General features: G+C 39.3%; 1 protein-coding gene across 1 annotated transcript in view; it reads left to right on the top strand.

The window, feature by feature from the left end:
* The window catches only part of LOC128526615 (E3 ubiquitin-protein ligase SMURF2-like), a 59,137-nt gene extending 36,064 nt beyond the window's left edge, over positions 1-23,073 (top strand). The window contains exons 5-20 of the mRNA XM_053498644.1: positions 1,128-1,193; positions 2,055-2,139; positions 2,310-2,393; positions 4,286-4,488; positions 6,246-6,330; positions 7,582-7,740; positions 7,859-7,897; positions 14,954-15,143; positions 17,847-17,950; positions 18,160-18,274; positions 18,872-19,050; positions 19,207-19,344; positions 19,562-19,682; positions 19,786-19,987; positions 21,155-21,230; positions 22,331-23,073. Coding sequence (XP_053354619.1) covers positions 1,128-1,193; positions 2,055-2,139; positions 2,310-2,393; positions 4,286-4,488; positions 6,246-6,330; positions 7,582-7,740; positions 7,859-7,897; positions 14,954-15,143; positions 17,847-17,950; positions 18,160-18,274; positions 18,872-19,050; positions 19,207-19,344; positions 19,562-19,682; positions 19,786-19,987; positions 21,155-21,230; positions 22,331-22,430 — 1,946 coding nt within the window. The 3' untranslated portion in view covers positions 22,431-23,073. The remainder of the gene's footprint in view (positions 1-1,127; positions 1,194-2,054; positions 2,140-2,309; positions 2,394-4,285; positions 4,489-6,245; positions 6,331-7,581; positions 7,741-7,858; positions 7,898-14,953; positions 15,144-17,846; positions 17,951-18,159; positions 18,275-18,871; positions 19,051-19,206; positions 19,345-19,561; positions 19,683-19,785; positions 19,988-21,154; positions 21,231-22,330) is intronic.
* Positions 23,074-26,959: the final 3,886 nt, after the last annotated feature.

Raw genomic sequence — 26,959 nt, 5'->3', positions numbered from 1 at the left:
GGCAGAAATCTGGTAGACAGTCAAAAAAAATAGGAAATTCCAGTCTATGATACGTACCTTAATCATAATTATATCGCATCAAAACAATGTGGAAATTTTGTATTTACAATACTTTCTCAATGTTGGTTTAGGAGCCGGTTTAACACACATGGTGGTAAAAGTAATCAGTCTGTTTAAACATGTTTTGAAACCTTGCTGGCTAGGTATTATTTTCTCAGTGTGATACTTATGTGCTTGAATAATGCATAATTAAATGCTATTTTTTTTTCCCTTTTTGTTTTTATAGAGAGGTAGAGACTTTAAAATGCTAGAACGTTTCTCGGGATTGAGATGCGTGCAGAAAAGGATCAACATTTCAGTTCCAAGAAGAAAAAAAGTGTCAAAATATGCCGCTACACAACAACACAGTGTTGGATTTCAGTCATGTTACACAGAGATGCTAATATGCTTCTAAACTAAACACTTCACGATTAGAAATTTTGTTTAAACTTGAGCTTGTGTATCTTTTTTTTCCATTTTCATGGAAATTGCACATATGTAAATATGCATTTATCTCATACTTGACTTTTCTTTTTTTTAAACTATGCGTTTTCAGTGCACTTGTACAAGCTCTCAGGATCAGATGGCTTTTGTTAGAGAAGATTGTTATGGCGTGTGTGTGAATTTGTGGTGTGTAAATTTGCCAACAGCATCTTGTGGTGTTTCTGAGTCACAGGCTGAGTCTCAGTCAGGAAGTGTGTCTCACCGCAGATCCTCTTAACACCGGCACACCAACTCCACCAGCACACACACTTACGTACACGCACACAGAACAGAATGCTGAGCGGCACTGTTTTCTAGGAACTTTCGTCCATTTCATTTGGAAGGAAGCACCGCAATGTTGTGCATCTGATGCATTTCGCACATCCCTAACCCTCTCTTACCTTGTTTAATTTATTTTAATGGTGTGACATCAGTTGCCTGGTTCAGCTGGAAGTCTGCACAAAATGTACTTGTCACTCATTTCCTTTGTAGAGGTTAGGCTATATCAGGGTGATGAATCATCACTGGTATAAAAACTATATTTATTATGACTTGGATTATTTGCTTAATGTGGGGATGATTCGATTTACTCTTTTGATTGACAGATCAGAAGTTGGACCTGAACAAGCTCGGCCCGAACAATAATGACACCATCAAAGGGCAGATAGTAGGTGGGTAGAACACATTCACTTGCATTCAGACAGGCAAACACAATGCATACACGAGTACTAATTAAGGGTGTCTGTGTCCTGTCCGAAGGATCTTAATAGGTTCAACATAATGGAAAAAAAATCAGGTGTTAGTTTTGAGATTTAGGGAGCCACACCCCCTTCACTGAGGCTGAGAGCAACAGAGGCCATTCCTCTTTTCTCGAAACTGACAGGTCTAGAGGCCACCCCTCTTTTATAGCAGGTTGGGCAAATAGGCCACGCCTCCTTTATTGAGAATGACAGGCACTGAGGCCTCACTTCACTTTTCAAGACTGAGAGGCACAGATGCCACGCCTCCTTTATTGGAACTGACAGGCACAGTGGCCACACCTCCTTCTGTGTTGGATTTTAAAGCAAGGCCAAAATCTATCTCCCCCTAGTGGCTGGGTGCAGTACAAAATTGAAACCTCTCCCATTCCGTTGTTAGTAAATGGACAACAAGCCCCCGTTTCCGGTTCTACCATAAACAGATATCTGGAGAGTGAGGAGTCGTTTGCTCAAATTAGACAACTAGAACTTAGCGTTTCATATATTAATTAATGACCCATATATGGCAGTGGATGTGCCTTCTTAAGTTGCACTTTAAGTAATAGCTCTCAACATGTGCGCTACCAGCTTAAAGCAGGGGCGTCCACGACCAACATGGATGAGAGATGGACCTGCTGGCCACACTGGGACTGAAAGCCCAGTAACCACACTTAATTTATTGGGAATGATGGCCACAGAGGCCACACCTCCTGCACTGGGACTAAAGGACAAAAATGTGTACATACATAGTGGAAGGACTGTGTTGTGTGATTTATATTGTGTGTGTGTGTGTAGTAAGCTTGCAGTCGACAGACAGGATAGGAACGGGAGGCCCCTTGGTGGACTGCAGCCGTCTGTTTGATAACGACTTACCGGATGGGTAAATCCACAAAATACACTGAACAAGGACAAAAACACACACGTGATTTTGTGCAATGAAAATATCTATTTTTTTTGGTACACTGGCAATTAAATGTCATGCAAACCATTCTATTCATTTATTGTAATGTTGTATTTTCCCTTTTTGTGCCTTTGTGTTTTTCGGTGTAGCTGGGAGGAGAGAAGAACTGCAACAGGCAGAATTCAGTATCTCAATCACATCACACGAACAACACAGTGGGAAAGACCAACCAGGTCAGGAGAGCATGTGTGTCTTCACGCTCCACTTTCTCACCTAGCATGCATGCGCACGCACTTTTTTTTTTTATTATTCCTGTCTGTCGGTCTGTCTGTCTGCCACATACAAATATGTTTTTTGGCTCTCATAATCTGAGTTCACACGCACACACACTTTGTTCATACTGAGAAAGACATGGGTAATTTCCTCTACGGTTGCTATGCCAACAAGCCCGCAAAACCAAACAATTCACACTTCCACATGTAAAGGTTTGTGTTGTGCAATTGTATTATTGACCTAAATTATGTAAAAAATTGATCTACATTAAATGAGACCCAATCTAATAAAATAATACATACATTAGCTAATCCGATGTTCTATTAGGTATGGTACCCTTGATTATGTTCCTGTAACCTCACGTTCACAAAGTGGGCTTGTTCTTAAAATCGCAATAATTTCCCAGTGATTTATAGTTTTAATATTAGCTTAAGTGTCATGTGTAAAATGCCAATTCATATTTTATCCATTGAATGTAACTGACCTTCGATCAGAACGAGTGTGTAAAGAGAGTCTTTGCTCCACGTGACCCTGAGCTACAGTTCACGGCTGCTGAACTCCGTCAGACAGCAGGGAGATAATGACGCTGTGGTTGTGGTCAGTCTGGGAACGCAAGAAGAAGACAGAAACTCACACATACACATTCTCAGAAACACTCACACAAAACAAGGTCACAGGAATGCAGGTTATATACTAGACAGGGCCACAAAGTACATACTGACATACTCGTGCGCCATTTTTTTTTTTATCATTATGTGGTTGCGTAGCAGAATTTGCTGGGATACCTAGATACCTGGCATAGATAAACAAAACCTTAAATAATATTAAATATAGCTAGTGAGCTAGAGGAATTATAAGTGGATTATTTTAGATGCACAATTTAGGTTTGCCTAAATGTAGTTGACTAAATATCTTTCTTAATTATATTTTAATTGCCGTATGTTCTAAATTGTTTCCAAAGCAGAGCATGTCTGGATTATTTCCTAAATCTAACTTTTCGAGCAAGGGCCAAATGCAACACATCTGTAATTAATAATCAGGCTATGAAGCTGAGACTGCCTGCTAATTGTGAAGACAGAAAGCATGTGTGTGAGCACATCCTCAAGCTAAAGTCACTTTTTTGGGGAGTGTACAGGAATCATGGTCCGTCAAGAAGAAATGGATTTCTTTATCATATAGACATACACGATAAAACAAGGAGCAGATTCAAGACATCAAGTTTGAGATGTTAAGGCTTAAAGCTTTCTCTCCTTAAGGCCCACCAGTAGTGTTTTAGTCACAAGGTGGCTTGACTTGACAATTGGGCTGCGTTCCGTTCCACAGGGTACATAAACAGTACTCCCTACTCCCTGCTTCCTGTTCAGGGAATGTCGGTAAAGGGAACTTCCCCTGCCTACATTCCTCCATTCGGAAACAACCCTGAAACGTCCTGGACGCAGACATCAGATTACAGATTAATAGCCTATCTCTAATATTAACGATTTATTGATTTAAATGTGGATTATTTACAAATGATGTCAGCTTTGATAATCATGATTGCATGAAATCAATGCCATGCATAAGCTCCACAACTATCACAAGCAGAGAAGAGAAATTGAAGAAGAGACTAACCTCTGTTGTTTTCTAATGGATACCAGAAAGTGTAGATTTTCTTGCCCTCCTTGTATTTTTGAACTAACATAATTTAGCTCTTATATATACAATTTGGATAAAGTTAATGCCTGATGATTAAATAATATTTTAAACATTTGAGCACACACACACAGGTCACAATACAAGATGCAGATACAGGACTGGAGACACGGTTTTGCAGCGTACAAATGTCCCCTTTCTGCGCTTTCCCGTCCTGCAGGCCCGCCTCGGAGTACGCGAGCCCCGGTCGGCCCCTCAGCTGTCTGTTGGACGAGAACACACCCATCCTAAATTCTAATGCCGCCTCAGGTGTCTCACACACCAACTCCAGAGCTCAGGAGAGACACGTCCGCTCACAGAGGCACAGGAACTACATGAGCAGAACCCACTTACACACACCTGCTGATCTCCCTGAAGGATATGGTTAGTGTAACCCTGGCAGTAAGAAGTGCTTAAATCTACTGTATATTTACATTTTCAGTTTATTTTCATCAGTGTGCTAACATGTTTTTATTAACAATAAAAAAAATTCAGTGGAATTCAAATGAATGGGTTAATTAAAGTATGTGTAAATTAAGTGGACATCATGAGATACTTCTTTAAACATATCAGAAAAACTTCAAAGTTAATATTGTGATAGGAAGTTATTACATTATAACATATAAGAGGCAATCTGGGTTTAATATGTAAATACAGACTGTACATGCTGGGTTTACCAAGAGATTATCCCTATAAATACAGTACTGTGCAAAAGTCTTGAGCCACCTCCCATTTCTTCATATTTTGCTTCCAAAGAGCCAGACTTCCTTGTATTTTAATGTACTCTTGAGAAATAGTTCTCCAGGCCTCCTGAAGGACTTTTTTGGCTCTGATTTTTGGCAGGTTTTTGCCCCTCGTTTTCAGTCCAGCCCCTGTAAATGACCAGTTTCAAAGAAATGCATTTATTTGTTAAACCACACAGTGACCTATGAATCATTCAAGCATTTAAAAAAAAACATCTAACAGGTGCAGATGATGACGGATGATCAGGCCGGTGATTAGTATACTGGTGATGCAGAATACTGAGTGGTTGATACAGATGAGAGGGAAAATGAGGCTGCTGCTAAAGTTGTTGCATAAACAACCCATTTTTAAATTGCATCTTTAGTTACTTTGCAGCCTGTCTCAGTAAAACATTTGTTACCGTTTATTTTATTTAATCTACCTCATTTCATTTAATATGAAGAAATGATGGGTGGCGCAGGACTTTTGCACAGGACTGTATGTCACTAGTGATTAAAGTCTAATAGAACAAACTGCAGCTGTTTCTTCTGACAGAGGATTGATTTACAGATGATGTCTCCTGGTAACAATTCACTGCCTGTATTCGTCTCATACATCAGGCCTTCTCCAGTGTATATAGCTATGTGACACAAGTCTGTTTCAAGCACGTGCATGCCATGGAAATAGCATCCTGTACATATAGAGCACTGACAGACGTCTGTACCCTTATAAGGCAGCAGACGGTTCCTTTATTACTTCCATCTGTGTTCACAGCGCAGGTTCTTCAGTGTGTGCCGAGGTCTAAAAACTAGTCCAGCTCCATGATGTTATAAGGCACACGTTACATAGTGCTTTACTTTTATAAGTGTAATGTTTTATATTTTAGCACTTCAAGATGTTTGCTAGTGTTTGTAGATACATAAAATGGACTATATTGAGATTTTGGTAATAACGAAACTATTTAAATGGCACCATAGGTTTATTATAATATGTGTTAGTGTGGGTACAATGATGAGCAAGTGAAGCAAAACCCACAAAACAAGTACTAAACTAGGACATGCCCTTATGTAAAATCAGAGATTATTAGTGCACAACAAATGACAGGTCTGAGATTTTTTCTGGGTCTTTTCAAGCTTTTTGGACACGATATATTTACAGGATTTGAAAATGTTAACAGAAGCACAACGTCCAATGCAGCTATCATCTATAGTGGCCGCTGTACAAGTCTCTGGAGGCCGTGTTATGATGTGGGGTTGCTTCAGTTGGTCAGGTTTCGTCTGAACAATGTTGTAAAAAAAAGAAGTTAGCTGACTACCTTAATATACTGACCAGGTTCTAGCATCAAATGAAAAGGTAATTAAACTAAAAATTAGTGTGTGCACCTTAATAAGCAATGTGTTTTTTTTCCTCCTGTGCAGAGCAGAGAACCACACAACAGGGCCAGGTCTACTTCCTTCACACACAGACTGGAGTGAGCACGTGGCATGACCCACGTGTGCCCAGGTAACACTGCAGTCAGACACCACAAATGCCTATTTAACACATTCCAAGGAAAGCATTATCCACACCCTTTAACCTACATGTGCACAGAGATGCCCAGTTGCTAGTTTTAGTGTGACTGGCAATGCTGTAAAAAAAAAAAAAAGAAAAAGTTTTTAAAAACTCTCTATTCAAAAGACATACATTTTTAGCAGCCAGTGACTTCTTAGCATGAATGAACATCCTCAAAACCGAATTACAAGAGGTTCAGAATCCTAAAATAATATGTTCATATTATAATCCACATTGCTCGATTCCAGTTTTTTTGGTCAGATCAGGTTTGCCATGTCATGACGGGTCACCTTTATAATCATAAGTGACTTTTGTATGACTCTAGTGTGGGCGTGTCTTTCCAACATTGTCTCCACAATGTTTCTTTGACAGGCAGCCCGAAAAATCAATTCTTTGTTTCAAAAGGCTAAAAATTTGGAATTGAGTAATTTCAGCCTGGTCATTTAAACAAAGCCTTAGAGCTGCGAAGTAACAAAGCTTTAGTTGGTTACTCTGAAGTATCTCAAAAATCACTTTTTGGTTGCTGCAAACTTCTTTGAGCTTTAGTGTTTTTTTTATTATTGGTACTGAATAATAATACAAAAATCACAGAATAGCAACAACTAAAAAAACACTGTTTTTGTAGTAGCAACATCTGTACTTCAACTGTTATATAATTTATGTCTATAACTGCAGTCAGTCAAATGCGTCACCCAGTTAGACCTTTTAAAAGAGAACACACACACACACACACACACACACACTGGAGTATGCATAGAATGTCAAATCATAGAAACTAATAATTACAGGCATTAAACCATCCCTTTCTTGAAAACCGCCTGTGGGTTTTTCAACACAAAAGTGTGTGTACAGTATATACACATATATGTGTATATAAATGTGTATGTGTAATCTGTGTGTGTGTATAGTTGTAAATTATCAACAGATAAATCAGTCACTGCAGAAGAGAAACAAAGAGAAACTGTGTTAAACGTGCCGAAAGATATCCTGCTTTTAATTTCATTTGAGTTTACACTGAAATAGGGAGGAACCATGAGCCTGGGGTGAACAGATCATCAATATATCAGCTATCAAAGTGTAAATCTTTACCTAAGCAGTCTCGTCTCTCTCGTCAGACCCGTATGGAGTCTAACAGAGACCGTGCCCCTGCTGAAGGAAAGCCTAGTCATTTCTGACGCATGCTACCACTGTGTCTATGTGTAGGGATCTCAGCAATGTGAACTGTGAGGAGCTCGGGCCGCTCCCATCAGGATGGGAGATTCGAAACACAGCAACTGGCCGAGTGTACTTCGTGGACCACAACAACAGGACCACGCAGTTCACAGACCCACGTCTGTCAGCCAACCTGCACATAGTGCTCAAGTGAGAATCACGCTCATGCCCTCAGGACTTCTGTGGACACGTACTGCACTATACTGCCAATGACCGTCTCTCTCTCTCTCTCTCTCTCTCTCTCTCTCTCTCTTTGTTTTTCCAACAGTCCAAATGGATCTCGTGGTATGGAGAATCCAAACGTCAGGTACTTTAAACATTTTGTTTTATTTTTATTGATCCACTACCCTCTCACCTTTATACCTTTTTATTTATTCAGAGTCTTTAGAAATGACTTTCATTTATATAGCGCTTTAAACCGCGATCATCGCCAGAGAGCAGCTTTACGAAATCAGACAATAAGTTTAAAAGTGTAAATAAATATGTATAAATTATAATTATTAGTTTGTCCATGATGAGCAAGCCAGGGCCAATAGGAAGATACCTTAAGAGGAACCTGACTCGGCAGGCAACCCATCCTCATTGATCTGCAGTCATACTGTGTGTTAGGAGACCAGAAGTGTTTAAGTTAACATAAAGTCTACTTTCATTATTGGAGGCTCAGTTCATGTTCCTCAGTAAGCACAATGCCAGAAACCGCAGACGCAGCAGTTACTGAGAAAGTTGACCACTTGACAAGAGCTAGCTCAAAGTTCAATTCACACAAATTAACATCGTTTTAAATTTTGACCCAAGGTCACGCCAAGTCCATACTTCGTCCATTCTTCCATTCCCGGTCCATCTGCAATGGCCATAATGGCAGTACAACAGAAAGCACTTGAGTTTACTAGAATAAGACAGAGCTTCATTAGGGTACAATTTCTGGAATTTCATTTGGGATTCATTCACCCATCTATCCATCCATCCATAAATGAAAATAGAATGGAGAAGGAGCATTATCATCATATCCTGTTATTTATTGTAAATAGGAACTCTGCATTTCATTGGCTCTGTACTCCGATCTAATTGTCATTTTGTTTAATGTGTACTTGATTGCTAAATCATTTGAAATGTCAGTCACATCAGTGCACTGCTCCAGTTAAGACAAATACCAGATTTTAGATGCCTCTCTAATACCTCAGATCATTGATGATTTATAAAGCTTAATTATAGTAGAACCGACTAGAATATTTTAAATAGTTGACTCTACTCCTACTTCACATCTGTGGACCACAAGAATTCAGTAAAGTGCTGACTGGATAGATGTGGGAGTCTCTGCACCAAGTACAGCTCCTTTCATTATTATTAGTGTATTATGATATGGAAATATTATAGTTTCCAGTGTAGGTGCATGTATTTCCTTGTCTTTTATATTGCCTGTCTACTTCACAAAACTAAACTAAAGTATCCAGATATTACTGAATCATGGTGCATCAAGACCGTACAGAACCTCTTCAATATGTTCGGTCAGTTTCCTTGCCTGTATGATCAGGTTTTTAAGGTTTAACTCATGAAAAACACGTACATTAACAAATAAGCTGTATTATTAAGGAGAAAATAATTCAAATGTCAGCATGTGTGAAATACTTTTATAGGATGTTTGGAATCCTGGAGTATCCACCCTGTAAGCCCAGTGTTTATTTCCTATAATAAAGACTTGTTTACTGGTTGTTAAAAGGATGCACTGGAACTTTTGCTTTTGTTTCTGGGTTCATTTCTCGTACTAAGCGTACCAGAAATTTCTTATTCGGTTCAGACGTGACGTACTCACTAAATGAACGAGAAGGAACCAAAGGCACTAAAAGCGTTATCCAGATCCGTGTTAATTGTTGCAGGGATTTGTGTTGCATGTAGGGTGTGTGTCAGTGGCTGCCGGTTTAAACTATGTTAAAGAACAGAACATAAGTAACTCCTGGGATGGCTCAGGATTTTGCCTGGGGAAGACATTAGAAAGGTGTGTGTGGGCCATCTGTCTTTTATCACAGAACAAGTTTCAGGAAATGGAAATCACCTTACACCCAGATTGTATAGACTTATTCTGTTAGCAGTGCATGCTGGGTGTTTTTCCCCCCTTGTAAAAATGTTGAAATACAAGTGCATAAAACGTATTAAGTGCATTGAAACTTATTAAAGCTCAGCTTGCTCCTATCTTCATTTGGCAGATAAAGTTACTAATCGCTGGTAACACTACCAATCTCTGGTTCTTCTTTATTCCCTTCCTATTTTTTTTCAATAAGCTTGTATCTAATCTTATTTCATTGTTATAAGTCAAACGATAAATCTTTACTTCTTGCAGCTCGAGAGTGAAGTTGCAAATGCGGAACTGAAGTACATAAGCAGTTCCGCAGATTCCATAAGCATTTGTCGCTTTTATTTGCAAGCTAGTGTGAAATTAGGCTAACATTTCGGTTCTGAACCTAGACACAAATATTAGTTGTATTTCCCGGTTTTTGCTAGCTTTTTAAAATTGTTAATAAATTGGGCAACATTTCCAAAGGAGCGATTCTCATTACCAATCGAACATCCACTTCCCACACCCCCGATCAGACGACCACAAACATTTATTCTGCTCTAAATTCAGGATGCCAAATATGTCTCCTTTGTTATCCACACTGCATACATTGGTGCCTAGAGAACTGAAAACGAGGGATTATAATTGTTATTTTATGCACATGTGGTGTCTCAGCAGTGTTTTAGATGTATTTTTATAAGAGTTGTATGTTCGATTTTCCGCCGCCCTGCAGCCGTGGTTTCCATATAGAACTGCTTTGTGGCCATGTCTGCATTCTAAGGATTTCCTGGAGCTGGACTCCAAAGAAGTTTTAAGTAGGAAGAGGTCAGAGACTCTTGCTGAAATGAATTTCTGAACAACCTCTTTGACTAAAATGGAAAGGCGAGACACTCGGCCCAGCGAGAAAGTACATAGCACGCAGACACACACACTGGAGCCCAAACCCTGGGGAGAGCAGACTCACCACCACTGTTAAGTAGCATGTGGGTATGTAGTGTGCACATTTGGCGCCCACTGCATAAAGAGTCTTTTGATAGTACAGTGATGTGTGTGTGTGTGTGTGTGTGTGTGTGTGTGTGTGTGTCTAAGTGTTTGTTTTACATGTGAGCCACCACCTCTGTGCCCAGAAGCCTGGTGTTTATTCAGTCTTACTGGGCTTTTGGCACACCAAAGAGTTCAACAGTTCACGGGGCAGTTTGCCTTATGAAGAGGGAAGCGAAGGATACGCAGAGAAATGCATGAAATTCTCCTGGAGCAGATTTGACGGGGTTCGTTCTCTTGGATGGATTGTGTTTCGACTGAGCAGATGATGTGATCTTGATTGGCAGGCGTCTCGGTGTTCAGGCTTCATTCCAGCCTTCTTAAGCTGAAAGCACACACGAGTGCTGCTTCAGTGGAATGCGCTTCCCCTCCAGTCCAACGCCCCGTCTGCGCATATCAGTTGCTTGTCTCGTTGTCTTTAGAGATTCTCACAAGTTATCCAGTCCTTGTAATTAATAAGCTAAATAAGCAACCAGTGCAGTGATGCTAGATCCATAATCAAATTTATACTGGATATCACTGGATTTTTTTAAACATTATTATTATTTTATTTTTTTTACTTTTTTTTCAACGGGATGTGATTTCCAACTTTAATTGAATCTGAAAGGCCTACTCACGGGGGAGTGTTTTATTCCATTCTGTTAAGCTGTTTGTTTGCCAAGTCAAGGCATGTTTTATATTAACCATGTATTAACCATTAGCAGTAAGCACTGGTTAATATAAGAACATATTACCCTTGTGCTAGCATTACGTGTACTGTTTTATAAACCCATGGGTTTCCAGCAGCAGCGGCTTTTTAAACATCTGAGTAGTTGAAGGTTAAGGACTTGGGTGTGAACCTGGGACCTTCCAATCAGAAGTCCAACACCTTAACTGACTTACCCCTTATATATAAAGAGACAATGTTATTATAAAGAACAGAGTCAACAACATACATCCTAGCGGCTGGTTTTGGCTGGCTTTCGACATACCTTTGTTCAGATGAGTTTGACGACTTTCAGGAAGATAATCTGTACGTCCAAGGATTTTGAGGTAGTGGAAAACCCTGTGCATGAGAAACAAGTTCACCATGGAGAACACATGTTTCTAAAGGACCGTCATTAACACCACCATAATTTTGGTTTCCTTCTCCAGACGATATCTCACAACATAAATGGTTCTGTACATCCTAGACACACTGGTTTATAGTTTGTCAAAAAAAAAATCTGTTTCATTCCTGTTGAACAAGATCTCGTCCAAGTATTTTTAAACAAGCTCAGTTTGGCAACTTGGTCATTAACTGGCTTGTCCACAGCCTCTCCACTAAGCATAGGGCAGAATACGTCTTACACCTGCTAGCAACAAAGTCAATGGAGCAGTAAGCACCAATTAAGAGCATATATATGTATGGATGAGCTGCCACTGGTTTTTAGGGTATTAGTGGAGGCTGTAACACTTTGTAAATTTGTAATGGATCAAGGTGCAAACTTGAGCATTTATGCATAAAACATGCCAGTTCCATGTTAAAAAAAAAAAAAAAAACATGGTTCAAGAAGTGTCTTCAGGACAATCCCAGCCGAACTGAACCAAAGGAATGTCAAATGTATGTCCAATTATACCTTGCCTCTAAATGACCTTATTATTCTGCCTGGGAGTCACAGACACACAGAGACCCTGTGTGTTTGTTTAAAGCTTTCCCCTTTTTCTCTTTCCTTTTTCTCTCAGCAGTTTGTGGTCGCTAACCTCAGGCGCTACCCATTTGTTGGCTCGAGCAAGCTTTGACAGTGAGCCAGCGAAAGAGCAAAAAACGTTCTAAATTACACCTCCTTAGAACGGCCAGACATACAAGAAACATTTTTAATAGTCTGGTCCAAATAGAGCGACCAAACACGGTGTTGTTGGGTATTTTTAAAATCTCAAGTTTGAAAGGGGAGGGTAATAGCGCACAGTGCTCCGATTCGGAAAACCACACTCACAGAAGTGCTGATGTTTAGTCTCCGCGGTCAGTACTCAGGCCTTGTAGACTGACTGTGGCCTTTCTGTGGATTTCTGGGTTTCCATAATGGCACAATCTATAGTCAAGACGTGAGGACCCATCAATCTCAAACACGCGCAAACATTCTCAACCTAACATCAACATCCTGTAACAAACATGGTTCTTCAACAAGAACATTAATCAATATCTGACAACCACACACCACACTTCCTCCGACAGGCACTGGTCTTAAGCATTGCCAGTCTCCAAGAAATATTCGGTCTAAAAATCCATGTTGTCCACCCTTATCCTCACATTAACTTACAAAGTCTTTCTCAAACAAATGTTTGCTTTGTACAACTGGGTTCTCTATCAAACATACATCGATTCATTAACATTTTGTTCATGTGTCCATGGTTTATGTCGATCTTTTACCTTTAAAAACACAAAGCCAATAAATTGATTGATTACGCTAAATTTCCCTATAATGAATGTGTCCTTGGGTGGTGTGTATGTATATATGTTGCTCTTCAACAAGCACTCTGCATGGTTTCACTTGTGCAAACTTTTTCCTTCACCAAGCATGCGTTTATCTTCAGTGACCACCTTATCCTATTCAGGGGCAAAGTGGATACTAGGGACATTAAGCCCAAGTTTGGGGCAATCCAAGTAAAAACACAGGCAAAAACTTCACACAGATAGAAAACCAATGGTCTGGATTAAACCCTGTGACCTGTGAAGCCAAAATGCTATTTTCAGCTACCAAGGAGTGAACAATTCCAAATTTTGGAAATAGATTTTTTGATCTGGTTAATAGATTAAGTTTAAAAAAAAAAAAAAACTTGTTTACCATTACATAATGCAGTGGTGTCCAAAATCTAGTCTCCGGGAAAAATGTGGCCCATGGTTTCTCTTTATGTTTGACAGTGTAGATGGCTAACTTGCCAACATATTGGATTTTTCTCAACTGACATAGCTAAATTGCAAGATCTTTTTTTTCATTTAATGAGTAACACAGATTCAGTCATGGCTACATAACAGTGAGAAAGGATAAATTAAAAAGAGGAAGCAAAAAGAATGAGTGCTAAGAAAAAAACAAACAAAAAAACGTTGGGGTAATTGATGGGTCAGGGCAGCACAGTGGTTGGCTTATTGATCCAAAGGTCCCAGGCTCAAATTCAGCACCACTACAACTGCCACTACTGGGTTTTAGAGCAAGGCCCGTAACCTCATGCACTTATATGTGCCTGTAACCTCGTCCACTTGTATGAAACAAAATGTAAGTCGCTCTGTATAAGTGTTGAATTTCTGTTCATGAGACATTATGAAACCATCTTTACACAGCGCAGTGCTGGATATCCCGAACTAGGATCAGCTTAGACACTACTTACTGTAGCGCATTGTTTGTGCACTGGACATTCTCATGCATTTTTTTTCCCTCAGACTTGGCTTAAAACGAGAACGCTACCCAGTGATTATTATAAACATTCAAAGACTGGCCAAAAACCACACGCGGTTTAGTTGGTTGGTTTGGCAGGTGTTTCTTTAAAAAAAAAAAAAAAAAAAACCCGATGTTGGTGTCCTCTGGAGTTTCCCTTGAAAACTGCTGTGCACTACTTTTTTTTTCCCCTTTAATAACACAAAGTAATCATATGTGCTAAAAACACACAACGGGTTTTTCTGTTAGACTGTGTGAGGCATCTGGCCAGCATGGATTGGTCCACTTAGAGTGAAAAGGAGTGGGACTGGAGGAGATGATGACTGATGACTGTATGGCTGATATACTGTAGAGCATATGATATGGCCTCCATCCGTCAAGTACATTTTCAGAGTCTTGTAGACTCTACAGTACGTTCATTAAAGCGGCTCTGGAGACTCAAAGCAACTCAAATCCATGATTTCTTCCCTAATGAGGTTAATTTTTGGTCCTGTTGGCACACAAGATGTAGTGCATATAATGACCTGTTGGTGCCTTTCCAAGTATTTTAGTATAAAGCCCTACAGGTTTCATTAAAACTATGCACTCTTGTTTTAATGGGCTCCTTGAGTCTGCGTTCGAGCCTGAGAAACCCGAGGAACTGGGTAGGGTGGTACGTGTAGAGTTAAACAATCCAAAAACTTTCCATTTGAGTAACACATATGACTTCTCACTTTTAATAAATTATTAGTGTTTGGGGTAAACACAATCTGTTCAGCAGCTATAGACTTAAATAAGACAATAGGAAACCAGAAAACTTCATTCTGGTGTGACTGGATGCAATAACAATCTCTTCTTCTGTATCTTTGTTTTCTTTCTCTCTCTCTCTCCCCCTCTCCAGTCGTGCCCCACAGCCGAAGGAACAGCCTGTGTTGTGTAATCTCCCCGAGGAGGCTGAAGAGTGTTTAGCTGCTCCTAAGTACAAGCGGGATCTGGTGCACAAGCTGAAGGTGTTGAGGCAGGAGTTGTCTCAGCAGCAACCACAAGCTGGCCACTGTCGCATCGAGCTCTGTAGAGATGAGATCTTTGAGGTGAGCCTCAACACTTTGGCTCCTTAATTGTCTGCTATGCAGTTACAGCACTTCATCAACATCTTCTAACCAAACAGATTTGAGAATTCAGCATAAGTTTATAAATGTATCTAACATGAAACATCAGTTGTTTGAACTGTTTTCTTCCTCAACACAGATTTAGCCCTTTATCATAGCTTTAACGATATTTCTTCCGTTTTTTGCTCTTAACCTTAGCCTCTTAACACAGCTCAATTAACTCGACCCATTAAACCTTCTGCTTTTTACTGCAGCTCATTTGCCCTCTTGCTTCTTAAATCCTTGTTGCTCCTTAAACCTTCAGCACCTTCTCCAAGCTCCATAAACTTTCCGCCCCTTAACACAGCTTCATAAACCTTTGCATCTTAAAAATGCCAGGATCTTTAATTCATCCCCTTAAACCATAAGCTCCTTAAGCCGTCAGATCCTTAATGCAGCTCATTAAAGCTTGAGCTTCACAGCCTATCTTCTGAAACCTTTAATTCCTTAAGACAACTTTATAAACATCATAGTTATTTTTAAAACATCTGCAAACCCTCAGCACCTCAGAAGTGTTGCTCCTGAATGAAACTTCTTATTTTGCGCCATGACGTTGTTTTCTAATTTAATGCGCTTTAATCCTCCTTTTGCTCATTAGCACAGTTCATTAAACCTGCATGTTGTTAAACGTCCGACTCTTTATCCCTTCTACTCTTTAGAGTAGAGTAGTTATGAAGGCTTTACGGTTCAGTAAGTAGTAGACATGTCTCAGTATCAACTTTATAAAGAAAATTGCAAAATTTGTAAGCCGTCAGCATTGTTTTACAATGTAGAAAAAAAAAAACAGGAGACCATGGAATTAGAAAGTGTGTCCAGCTTTTATATAAAGTTAAACCACAGCATTTGGCCAATCAGATTCAAGAATTCGGTATCCTTTGGCATGAACCGACATTAAAACTATTGACACCTATTGCAAGATTTCATTCTGTCGAGTTTGATTCCCTGGTGATGCTATAGCCATCCGTAGCTTGCATGCTCCTATTCTCACAACGATCATAGCGACAATTGGTGTAAAAAAAAAAATATGGCAACAAAGGATGCTAGTAATATTCCCTAATAGAAATCAGGCAGTGCACATGGGTCGGATGCATTATGGGTTAGCAGGGGCTGGTGTCCTTGGCCCTGGAGCACTGAGCATTATTACAGAATCCAGGCACGTTTAAAGACAGGAATGCGAGTTTCTCAAACAGCAGCACAGCCCCGTTCTGTTCATGGAAAGCAGGCATTCCTGCTGCATGATGTCAGAGAGAGAGAGCGAGAGAAGCGAAAACTTCTTAACTCCGGGAGACCACCAATGAAAATGATTACAAGGTCAGGTCACTAATGAAACTCAGCATTATTTTTTTAATAAGTTACATCACTTTGCGTTCTTGTTTTTAAAGCACGGGTATCTATAACAGTGAGCTTTTGTTAAGTCTGAGACAAGTCGCTGACGGGATGTTAGTCTTATTAAAGTCAGTTGTTTAAGCATTTTTTATTATATCAGGCATTGGAATCATTTGGGACGGAGAGGCGTGTTTCACTGTGTTAAGAGGTTATAAAGGCGTTATTTTTCAACTTTTCAAAAGACGTTCATTTGTTCAATTAAAAGTTGGAATTTTATAGTAGCACAGAGACATGATGTAACATTGGTGGTGTTCAATATGGCAGAAGTGTTAAAGCCAAGTGTACATTTTTGATTTCTTATTACACCCTTTACAGCGACTTAACAATATACTTTACAGCTACTTCCTGGCTAGCTTTTAAGTTGTTGGCTAGAGTTTATTACTTAGTTCATGCACAGGATTTAGAGTTCAGTTTTGTCTACCGAGCCCTGCTATCCGTGATTGTGGATCGTGTATTTGTGTATCTGCCCTTTTCCAGAGCGCACCGCTGGAGTGTTAAGCTTGCTTGTGTAAAGCTTGGAAACAGTCGAGTAGTTACATAATTTTAACAAGTGCTATAAACTCCTGCTCTCGCTCTGTTTCGGACGCCGCATTCTTTTCTTTCCCCTCTTCCCCCCCCATGTTTTTTCTTTTCTCCATGGATCTCTTTTAGAGCTGCTCTGAGAGCCTGTACTTGGGATATTTATTGCTGTCCAGGAAGATTTTCAGCATGTTTTGTCGAAAGAATTGAGGTCTGAGTTGAGTGTTGCATATTGAAATACAGATTGAGCAGGGTGGAATCATAAGTAATTCCTGAGACTTACATAAGCACCGAAAACAAGAAACATAAGATCAGGTTTATGAAACATCTCATAAATACACTGCACGCACACACAGTACATACTAATGTATTATTCTATAAACGTTATTAAATGCTTAATTGTTGTAATGTGTTACTGACATTATCCATTTATCTGTTGGCTGAAATCATCTACATGCCTACTTTAATCCTCATGCATTGGATTTTATGATCAGTCAAAATTGCAGAATTTTTTCTTAAAACTAGCTAGATTATTACCTAGCTTTAATTACTTTTTAAATATTGTTTTAATTTGCGACCAAGTACTACGGTAAGGGTTCTGTCATTGGTGTACATTCATTATTAGTTTGGTAGCTATATTTTATATCATTCCACAATATAATATATTAAATGAGAATGAGAGAGTGTAATTGTAGTGTAAAACTAGTCAGTCTACTTTGTTTACTCTGTTTGTGTGTGCAGGAGTCGTATCGGCAGGTCATGAAGATGAGGCAGAAGGACCTGTGGAAGAGGCTAATGGTGAAGTTCAGAGGAGAGGAGGGGCTTGATTATGGAGGTGTGGCCAGGTACAGTATGTCTATTTTATTTTTCATATTTTAATTAAAGTAGCATAAAAAATAAGGCCCATTGAATTGCAGCGAAATAGTATCCAAGGTGTTTCTCCACTTAGAAATTGAAGAAAATTCACAAATACAAAACATTTCTCTGATTAAATCGATCTGTGTTGGGAATATTTGGAGAGTCAGTCTGAGCCTCTGTGTAATCTCTGCATTAGAGAATGGCTGTACCTGCTATCCCATGAGATGCTGAACCCATACTACGGTCTGTTCCAATACTCACGTGATGACATCTACACGCTTCAGATCAACCCCGATTCTGCCGTCAACCCAGTAAGTCACACAGACTCTCCCAAACGGGAACATTTTGATTTAAAGAAAGCAACTCGCACTATATTGTACACATAATTATATTTACAGTTCTGTGCAAAAGTCATTAGCCATAGCTAATTTTTTTTATACTAAATAAAATTTAATTACGTAGAATAAATAAAAGAAATGCAAACAAATGTTTTACTGTGACAGGCTGTGAAATGTCTTGATGAATGTTTTTACAACTTCATCAGCAGCCTCATTTCCCCTCTCGTCTGTTCTAATCCACTCAGCTTTCAGCATCTCCTGTAGACGGAGTCTCACTGGGTCATGTTTTAAGTTAGACACTGTTTATACTTGAATGATTCATAAGTCACTGTGTGGCTAAAAGCATTTCTTTGAAACTGCTCAGGTACAGGGATTGGACTGAAAACGAGAGGCAAATACTAGCCAAAAATAGGTCCAAAACAGGTCCTTCAGGAAGGCTGGAGAACTATTCCTCAAAAGTATATTAAAATACAAGACAATCTGGCTCTTTGGAAGCAAAAAAATGAAGAAAGTAGGAGAGGCTTTTGCACAGTACAGTATATTAATACACCTTGCCCTGTGTGTGTGTAGGAGCACCTGTCATATTTTCACTTTGTGGGCCGGATCATGGGCATGGCGGTGTTTCATGGCCATTATATCGACGGAGGCTTCACTTTGCCCTTTTACAAACAGTTACTAGGTAAATCCATCACACTCGACGACATGGAGGCCGTGGACCCCGACTTACACAACAGCCTCGTCTGGATCCTGTGAGTCGGATCAGATTACACCGTCTCCCATTCACACACTCTAGAGTTAGGCCACTTTTCTGCAGTCATTAAAATGCTACTAAAAAGTAGTATAGTCAGTGTACGTAAGATCTTGTATAGTATATATGAAAATGATTGTGTATATGTGCTGGACAGGGAAAATGACACCACAGGTGTACTGGACCACACGTTCTGCGTGGAGCACAACGCATACGGGCAGATCATCCAGCACGAGCTTAAACCAAACGGCAAGAACATCCCTGTCAGTGAAGAGAACAAGAAAGAGTATGTCAGGTAAGCCAGAGGAACATATTTTAACAAGAGTGAAAAACCCACTTCCTATTATGTTCCCAAGTTTATGAATCATTTTACTCGGTGGTTTCCTCATACCCCTTTTTTTTTCTCTCTCTAATGCATTGTACCTCTGCTACAGCAATAACTGATAAAGTAATACACATATTAACATAAAAATGAAACTAACTTGGTTTCTGTTTTTGTATTCCAACTCCAGGCTGTATGTGAACTGGCGCTTCCTCCACGGGATCGAAGCTCAGTTCCTGGCTCTGCAGAAAGGCTTCAACGAGGTCATACCACAGCACCTACTCAAGGCCTTCGACGAGAAGGAGCTGGAGGTAGGCGGTAAACCACACACACTTGGTGATGTCCGCGGCAGACGAACACGCTCTCTGGTCATTTTTGTGTGCTGAGAGTCACAATGTGTTTTCTGTTATGCAGTTAATCGTGTGTGGCCTGGGGAAGATCGACATCCACGACTGGAGGGCAAACACGCGCCTGAAGCATTGCACAGCTGACAGCAGCGTGGTGAAGTGGTTCTGGAAAGCCGTGGAGACGTTCGACGAGGAACGGAGAGCCAGGCTCCTGCAGTTCGTCACCGGCTCATCTCGAGTGCCTCTGCAAGGCTTCAAGGCTTTACAAGGTCGGGACATCAGCAAACATGCACATTATTCCAGAATTCGTGCTATAGTTTTCCTTGCAGGTTGCATTTTAAAGCAAAAAGAATGCCAAAAAAAAAAGTGAATCAGGAAAGATTTCCGAAAGATACATGTCTTAAAATAAGACACTTAAATGTCAGCCAAGTTCTCTGTGGGGAAACAAATCACAGTGTATGGTAAACTCGTATAACAGTAAAAAGAAAAGTGCAAGCTAGAACACGCCGAAACAAATACAGAACCCAAATCCAATAAAAAGACACAAATTTTAAGCTTGAAGTCACCAGAGGTTACAATATGTTTAAGACTTCCAAAGCTTCTTATAATCATTTTATTTCATACATACCTAATAAAAACTCAGATTTAAATGTTTCCATGCATTGAAGGTTGATGAATTCTTCACTGCAGGCTTTGGTTGGCATTTTTATGGCCTAGAAATGAATTTTGCACTCAACTATATATCGTGCACTTTTCTGTAAAGGGCACCTAAAATGCAAAATTCACTTTTGGATTATTTTTGGGCATTTACATGGGTTCTAGTCTGTGGGTAAATAGACCAAATACAAAAAGAGAAAAAAAATCTAAATCTTTAAAACCTCACAAAATGTCAATCCAGGAAATAAGGAAAGGGAGAGGGGTACAATTTGTATATTATAAAATAATATGTACAATATTATACATAATATATAATATAGCAGAGTGCGTCATTGATTCCATGGTCGTACAAGATACAAACCGCTTCTTAAACAAAAAGTGTGTTTTGGTTGATTATTATTTAAGTGCAGTACACTGCACTTTAAAGCAGCAGCTGGCGAGCATCTGTCTTATCCAGGGCAGGATTTGCTATATGTGTAAGTGCTACCTATTCTACCTCTTAATTACAAAATTACATCTGAATATGTTTAACCTGCTAAAGCTGTTTACATTTTAAAATAATATTGTTCTAATTACAGCCACAATGTTATGGACATGTCGCTACCAATCAGTTATTTAAAAAAACACATCTCAACTTATATTAGTCTTCATTAATCGTATATTTTTGATGATTTGATCCCAAACGTTGTTAGCTTTAGCCCCATGAAAGGAAAAGTCTTGTTTGTGCGCTTCATAAGTGGTTGTACTGATTTGGGCTTTTTTTTTTTGTGTGTGTGTAGGTGCTGCAGGGCCCAGACAGTTCACTATCCAGCAAATCGATGCCAACACCAACAACTTGCCTAAAGCTCACACGTGGTAAATGCACACCTGGGCACGCGCACGCACGCACGCACACGGCTCAAAAGCGTGGGATCACTTTCTTACTCCATGGTCATTCCTTTAAACAGTTGATGGGTTTTTGTTTAAATGCACTTGACAACATTGTTCTTGCAAGAACTGTTTTAGAGAGACTGTCTTAAAATATCAATGTCTAAATGTCTTAAAATAACAACTGACTGTTGTTGTTAAATAATTACTTAATTCCGTACATTTTGAAATCCCCAGTATTGTTGTAAAATGTAAAAAAATAAAATATAAAAAAAAATCACTAAACAAAAACAAAAATTTGCAAGTGATCCCAAATTTTTAGTGGTAGCATACCTGGGGAAGAGACAGCCCCAGATGGCAAGCTGGCGAATTCCCAGTTCTGCTGCGAAAACTTAGGCTCTGACATACATGTCGATAATGAGTTTGCTCTGTATGGAGCTTACAAGTTTGTTGATTAAATGACCAGACCTCAATCAGACCGAACATGCATGGGCTGCAACGGACAAACGAGTCGGATCCGTGCAGGTCCCACAGTGCCACCCACAGCACCCATAGGATCCGCCAATAACATCCTGCTGCCAGACACCACAGGTACCCCCAGAGTTCTTGTGGAGTCCTGACCTGACATGCACAAGAGGAACCTCCAAAATATTAGACTTAAATGTTTTGTGTTTTAATGAAAAGCTCACCCTGATTATTAATGTCTGTCCTGAAGAATTTTTTATGCAGTGGAAAATGGACTGATTGTGCTTTCAGCCGAGACGTCTGCCAGAAATTCATAAATAAATAAATAAATGCCTCAAAAATTAAGATTTTTTTTTGCCATGTAACAGAACATTTTTACTTCATGTGGTTCCGTATGTTATATAATAACAAGGAGTCGTTTCTGTAGAAACAAGAACATTCCTGACCAATTTCAACCAATCAGTAGTAGTTCACACTGTAGGAGAGGAATGTGCACAATAATGCCTGATATGTCCATGGTAGGATTATATTATTATTGTTTTTCTTTGGGTAATGACACACAAGCCTAAGCAGATTGTGCTTGTACAGAATGTCTTTGTAACTTCCTGCTCTTGTGTCCATAGTTTCAATCGCATCGACGTTCCTCCGTACGAGAACTACGACAAGCTCTACGACAAGCTGCTGACGGCTATCGAGGAGACCTGCGGCTTTGCAGTCGAATGAGGATCCCACACACACACACCCACTCCCCCACAAAACACACACACACACACAGAGCTGCCATCAGGAATCCAGAGAGTCCAACATTGGCGTGATGTCACTGCAAGCGCCAAGATTATTATGTGACAAATACAGAAGGAAGAGGGAACGAATGGAAGCAAATGGTTACACTTTTTTTAGTTATCTGTCATGCTTTTTTTCCCAATCTTTTTTAATTGTTTTTTTTTTTCTTCTCTCAGCTGCTATCATCAGATTTAGAAGAAGTAATTATGTTTAGTCGAGAAGTTTTCTTTTAATTTTAGTGAATAAGGTGAGACTTCTTTGTGCATCTCCTGTTTAATATACAGTCTGTAATGAAGGCAGGGTAACATTTTCACCTCCGCCGTGGACGTCTTCCAGACAACAGCATTGCTCAGGCTTGTTACAAAATGTTTTTTTTTTCTTTGCGAATGTAATGAGAGGATGAAAGTAATAAAATACTGAACTGTGCAGTCTTTTGACTGTAGACATGCACATTTAGTGCTGTAGCGGGTGTTCTGTTAGCACCAACATCTTTAGCTCCATAATATAATGCGATGTTTTTCGATTTATAAATTCTGCCTATAAGATTTACTGTTACAGGAATTGAAATAAAAATCAAACAAATGTTGCGGTTCACACGCCACTACTTCAAGCAAGTTGATGTACACTTCTAGAAGAAAGATTATCCCTAGATGCCAGTGTGGTTAGCAAAAAAACACTGGCTAGCTTATTTAGCAAAGGATTCATCAATGAAAATAAGTTACCTTCATTGAACCGCAGGTTTAGTCTACAGGTATAAAGGACTAAAATGATCAGACGAATTGGCCAAATGACATCATCAGATATCTAGCAGTCTGATGTGTGTTTATGGTAATAACCATCCAGGATTTGGATTATTTCTACTTACACAAGTCGGGCAAGAATACGTAACTTCTAATAATAAACAGGTATTTATTTGACAAATGGGTCAGTTTAGTCATACAGCTCAGGATGTTAAGTGTCATGCTTAGTGGCTCGATAGCAATCCCAGGGATTTGAACTTACAACCAAATTTGATCTTTAACAAACTGATTCCCGGCCAGGGTTACGTACAAGAACTATTTGTCACACCTCCAGGGTTCGGGTTCGATTCCCGTCTTTGTGTGCATGGAGTTTGCATGTTCTCTCCGTGCTTGGTGGGTTTCCTCCGGGTTCCTCCCACAGTCCAAAGACATGCAGATTAGGCTAATTGGTTTTTCTAAATTGCCCATAGTGTGTGTGTGTGTGTGTGTACAGTATGTGTCTGTACCCTGTCCTGGCTCGTGCCCTAAAGTATCCTGGTATCTGTTCCAGGCGCTCTGTGACCCTGTATACAGGATTAGGCGGTATAGATGGAGTAAGTGAGTGAGCACCACAATCTAAAGCCTATCATATCTAAGACTAGACTCCGGTTTCCTCTCGCAGTCCAAAGACACCCTACAAGTTGCCCGTAATGTGAGAGTATGTACTGGGACCCTGTCCAGAGTGTACTGGGATGGGCTCTAGGCCCCCTGCGAACCTGCTTCTGATAAAATGAATGGTAAAGTGATTGAGTTGCCTGTGTACGTCCGAATGTCTAAACAGGCAACATGAAAAAGATCCAGACGATGCGACAGCCGTCTGTGCCCAAAGAGAGCAAAATTGACCAAGCTCATTATTACGGAAGAGACACGGGAAGTAAGACCTCGGCCGATATAAATCTCATAAAATCTATAATGCTATATGCGCAGATTGCTTCATGTATAAAATGTGTAAAAATATTTAGAAAACGAATAAAGGAAAAACTTTTTCAGCATGGTTTAGATATGAAGGGAAACACTGATCCTAGATTAGCCATCTGTCACAAAATAGCTTGACACCCCGAAACACAATAAGAGCACTTTAGAAAGGAGACGAGAATTTTTAAGTTTTTTTTATAAATGAACTAAAGAGGTGATTTTGTGTAGCTCATTTGTATAATCTATGCAATATATCCACATTCTTTACAAATGTGTCTTTTATATCTTGCTATTTCAGGACTTAACCTCAGGTTATATAGGATTCTTTTTGTTAATTTTATAAGGCAAGATTTTTTTTGTCCTTTGGTTTGGCAAGCAGCCATTTGTGTTAATGAGATCTACAGTAACTGGTTGCTAGAATTGTTCATTCATTCACCATCGGTTCTGATACAGCATTGAAGACAGCATTGTGAAAAATGATGAGTGTTGCAGAGACGAGTTCATATAATATCTTCTCCTCTCTGGTAAACTAGGTCAGTCAGTCATTCAGTCAGCTGAGCAATGTTTCGAGTCTGATGTTTGCTTCTTTGGTGGACTGGTTGAACTGGTTCTACAAATCTAATGTAAACTTATACCTGAAGCCTTTTCTGGTCTGTGCTTAATTTCAGTATCCTGCATCACCTTAAAAGATGGTTCTGTTTAAAAAAATTTTGCTTAGGGGCACAAAAAGTGGAAACTTGGGAGTCCTGGGGCTTGAACCCTCAATCTTCTGCTCTGTAACCCACAGCCTTAACCAATTGAGCCGTCCCTGCCCCTATTCAGCTTTTATTGTCCACCTTTTCTATACATTTAGAATATGGTTAATAGAATGATTGATAAATTCAACTGAGATATATATATATTTTTTTGAGATAGAAAACTCCCAGAGATGGCAATAGAAAGAAACCTAGAGAGAACCCAGACTCAACAGGGAACAGGTAGTTCAGTATCATTTACCAGTAGTGAAATTGTTTAAGTTAATATAAGGTCCATTTTCGCATATACCTGCACCATCAGAACTCCAGATCATAACACTGGCTTGTACTGTGGCCAGCTATGCATGATGTGTGCCTTAATTCATGCACTTCCTTTCTTGCCCCAATGTACCCATTGCTCAAGGAATAGGTTCAATCTGAACTCATCAGACCACCTTTTTCATTGCTCCAAAGTCCAATTGTAGCAAATTAAAGCCTTTATTCCCCTTTATTTATTTCCCTTCACTTTATTTCCACACAGCCATCATAATTGTTAACATTTCAGAATTTTTCTTTTATGTTTCAATAACGTGATGGAGGGTTTTTAAACCAATTCTAAGAATTTCAAATTTTATTAGTTGCTTTATTTGCTTGACACAATCTGCAGGTTCTTAAAAAGGTGGCTTTTTTTTGCCCAGGATGTATACATTAGCAATTGTACATCTAGTTCAAAACCAAAGAAGCAAACATCAACAAACATGTCCTGGCTGAGTGATTTACACATTTGTGTAAAATGTGTGTTTGGGATTGCAAGTGTACAGTATATTTCACTGAATTCTTTTCTTTAAGTTGATGTGTCATGTTCATAACATGCTTGTTAACCTTCATACGACTATGGATCATATAACATTGACCTTATTTGCAGCATTGATATCCCCACTGTTACATTTAGTCCATATATGTGCTAAAAACCTTAAGTATGCTCATAAGAGTGCCTTATAAAGTATGAAGTATAAAACTGTTTTATATATGCTGATGAGTGCTTTGAAGAGGTTTCATAATGCATATAATAATCCTTAGATTTTTTTTTTAAAGGTTTTTCAATAACCAGCCATCTTCCATTTGTTCAGTATTGTTAATTCATTCTAAACTCTCACTGCGTGTTCAGCTTGGACACACTGCACTCTCTCTTTCTCTCTCACACACACTTAATTGCAGCTGCCTTTCTAGCATGTTAAACATAATCTTTCTGTTTGTGTGATGTTTGAAACAGTGTTTTGGATTTGAACGCTTCAGTATGTACAGTATGTGTATGTACAGTGTGTGTGTGTTTGTGTAAATAAGCTTTTTTCCCCCTTTAATTTCATTTGTATTTATTGCTGCAGCTGTTCTGAGCTCATTATCTGTCTGTACATACGAGGAGATACAGTCTTCCTGCTGTACGCCTCGAAACACGAGCAATAAACTCTGAGCTGTTTGCATCAGCAGCGTTTCTTGGTTTCCTCCTTTGTGAAAAACTCACAGGCACAGGAAATGTAGCAAGCTTTAACCTTGAAGCCAAGATCAGGAAGAGTAGGTGCTAGAGCTTTGGTTCATGGATTATTTAAGAGAAGAGGATTTCTACCAGGTCAAATACAAAACAGAATTGAGGATGGCGGTTTTTCAAAGTGGTTTAAAGGTGTTTGTTTCAGGGTGTTTCCGCTCCTCAAACCCCAAGTCTATTGTGAGATTATAGTACATAAAATGTTATACAATTCAAGGGGAATTTTTTCCCAGTTTCCCAAAATGGGAATGGTTTCAGGCCCAGGTGCTTTGCAGTTTGGCTATATAATCCAATATAGTACATTTAAAGAAAGAAAGAGAATCTTTATAGCGCTCATAAGTAAAGAATAAAATATGATGTGCTCTTATGGTAAATTAATTTGGGGTGGGAAAAGTATTAAGAAAATCTATAGCCACAGTCAAAACCCTATATTACATAACATTATAAGTCACAATGCTCACTCAGATTTTGGTCAGATAGGATTTGCATGTCATGATG

Source organism: Clarias gariepinus, chromosome 6 (genome assembly GCF_024256425.1).
Source record: "Clarias gariepinus isolate MV-2021 ecotype Netherlands chromosome 6, CGAR_prim_01v2, whole genome shotgun sequence".
NCBI lineage: Eukaryota > Metazoa > Chordata > Actinopteri > Siluriformes > Clariidae > Clarias > Clarias gariepinus.
The sequence above is the reverse complement of the archived record's forward strand: the minus strand, read 5'-3'. Positions and strand labels throughout refer to the sequence as shown.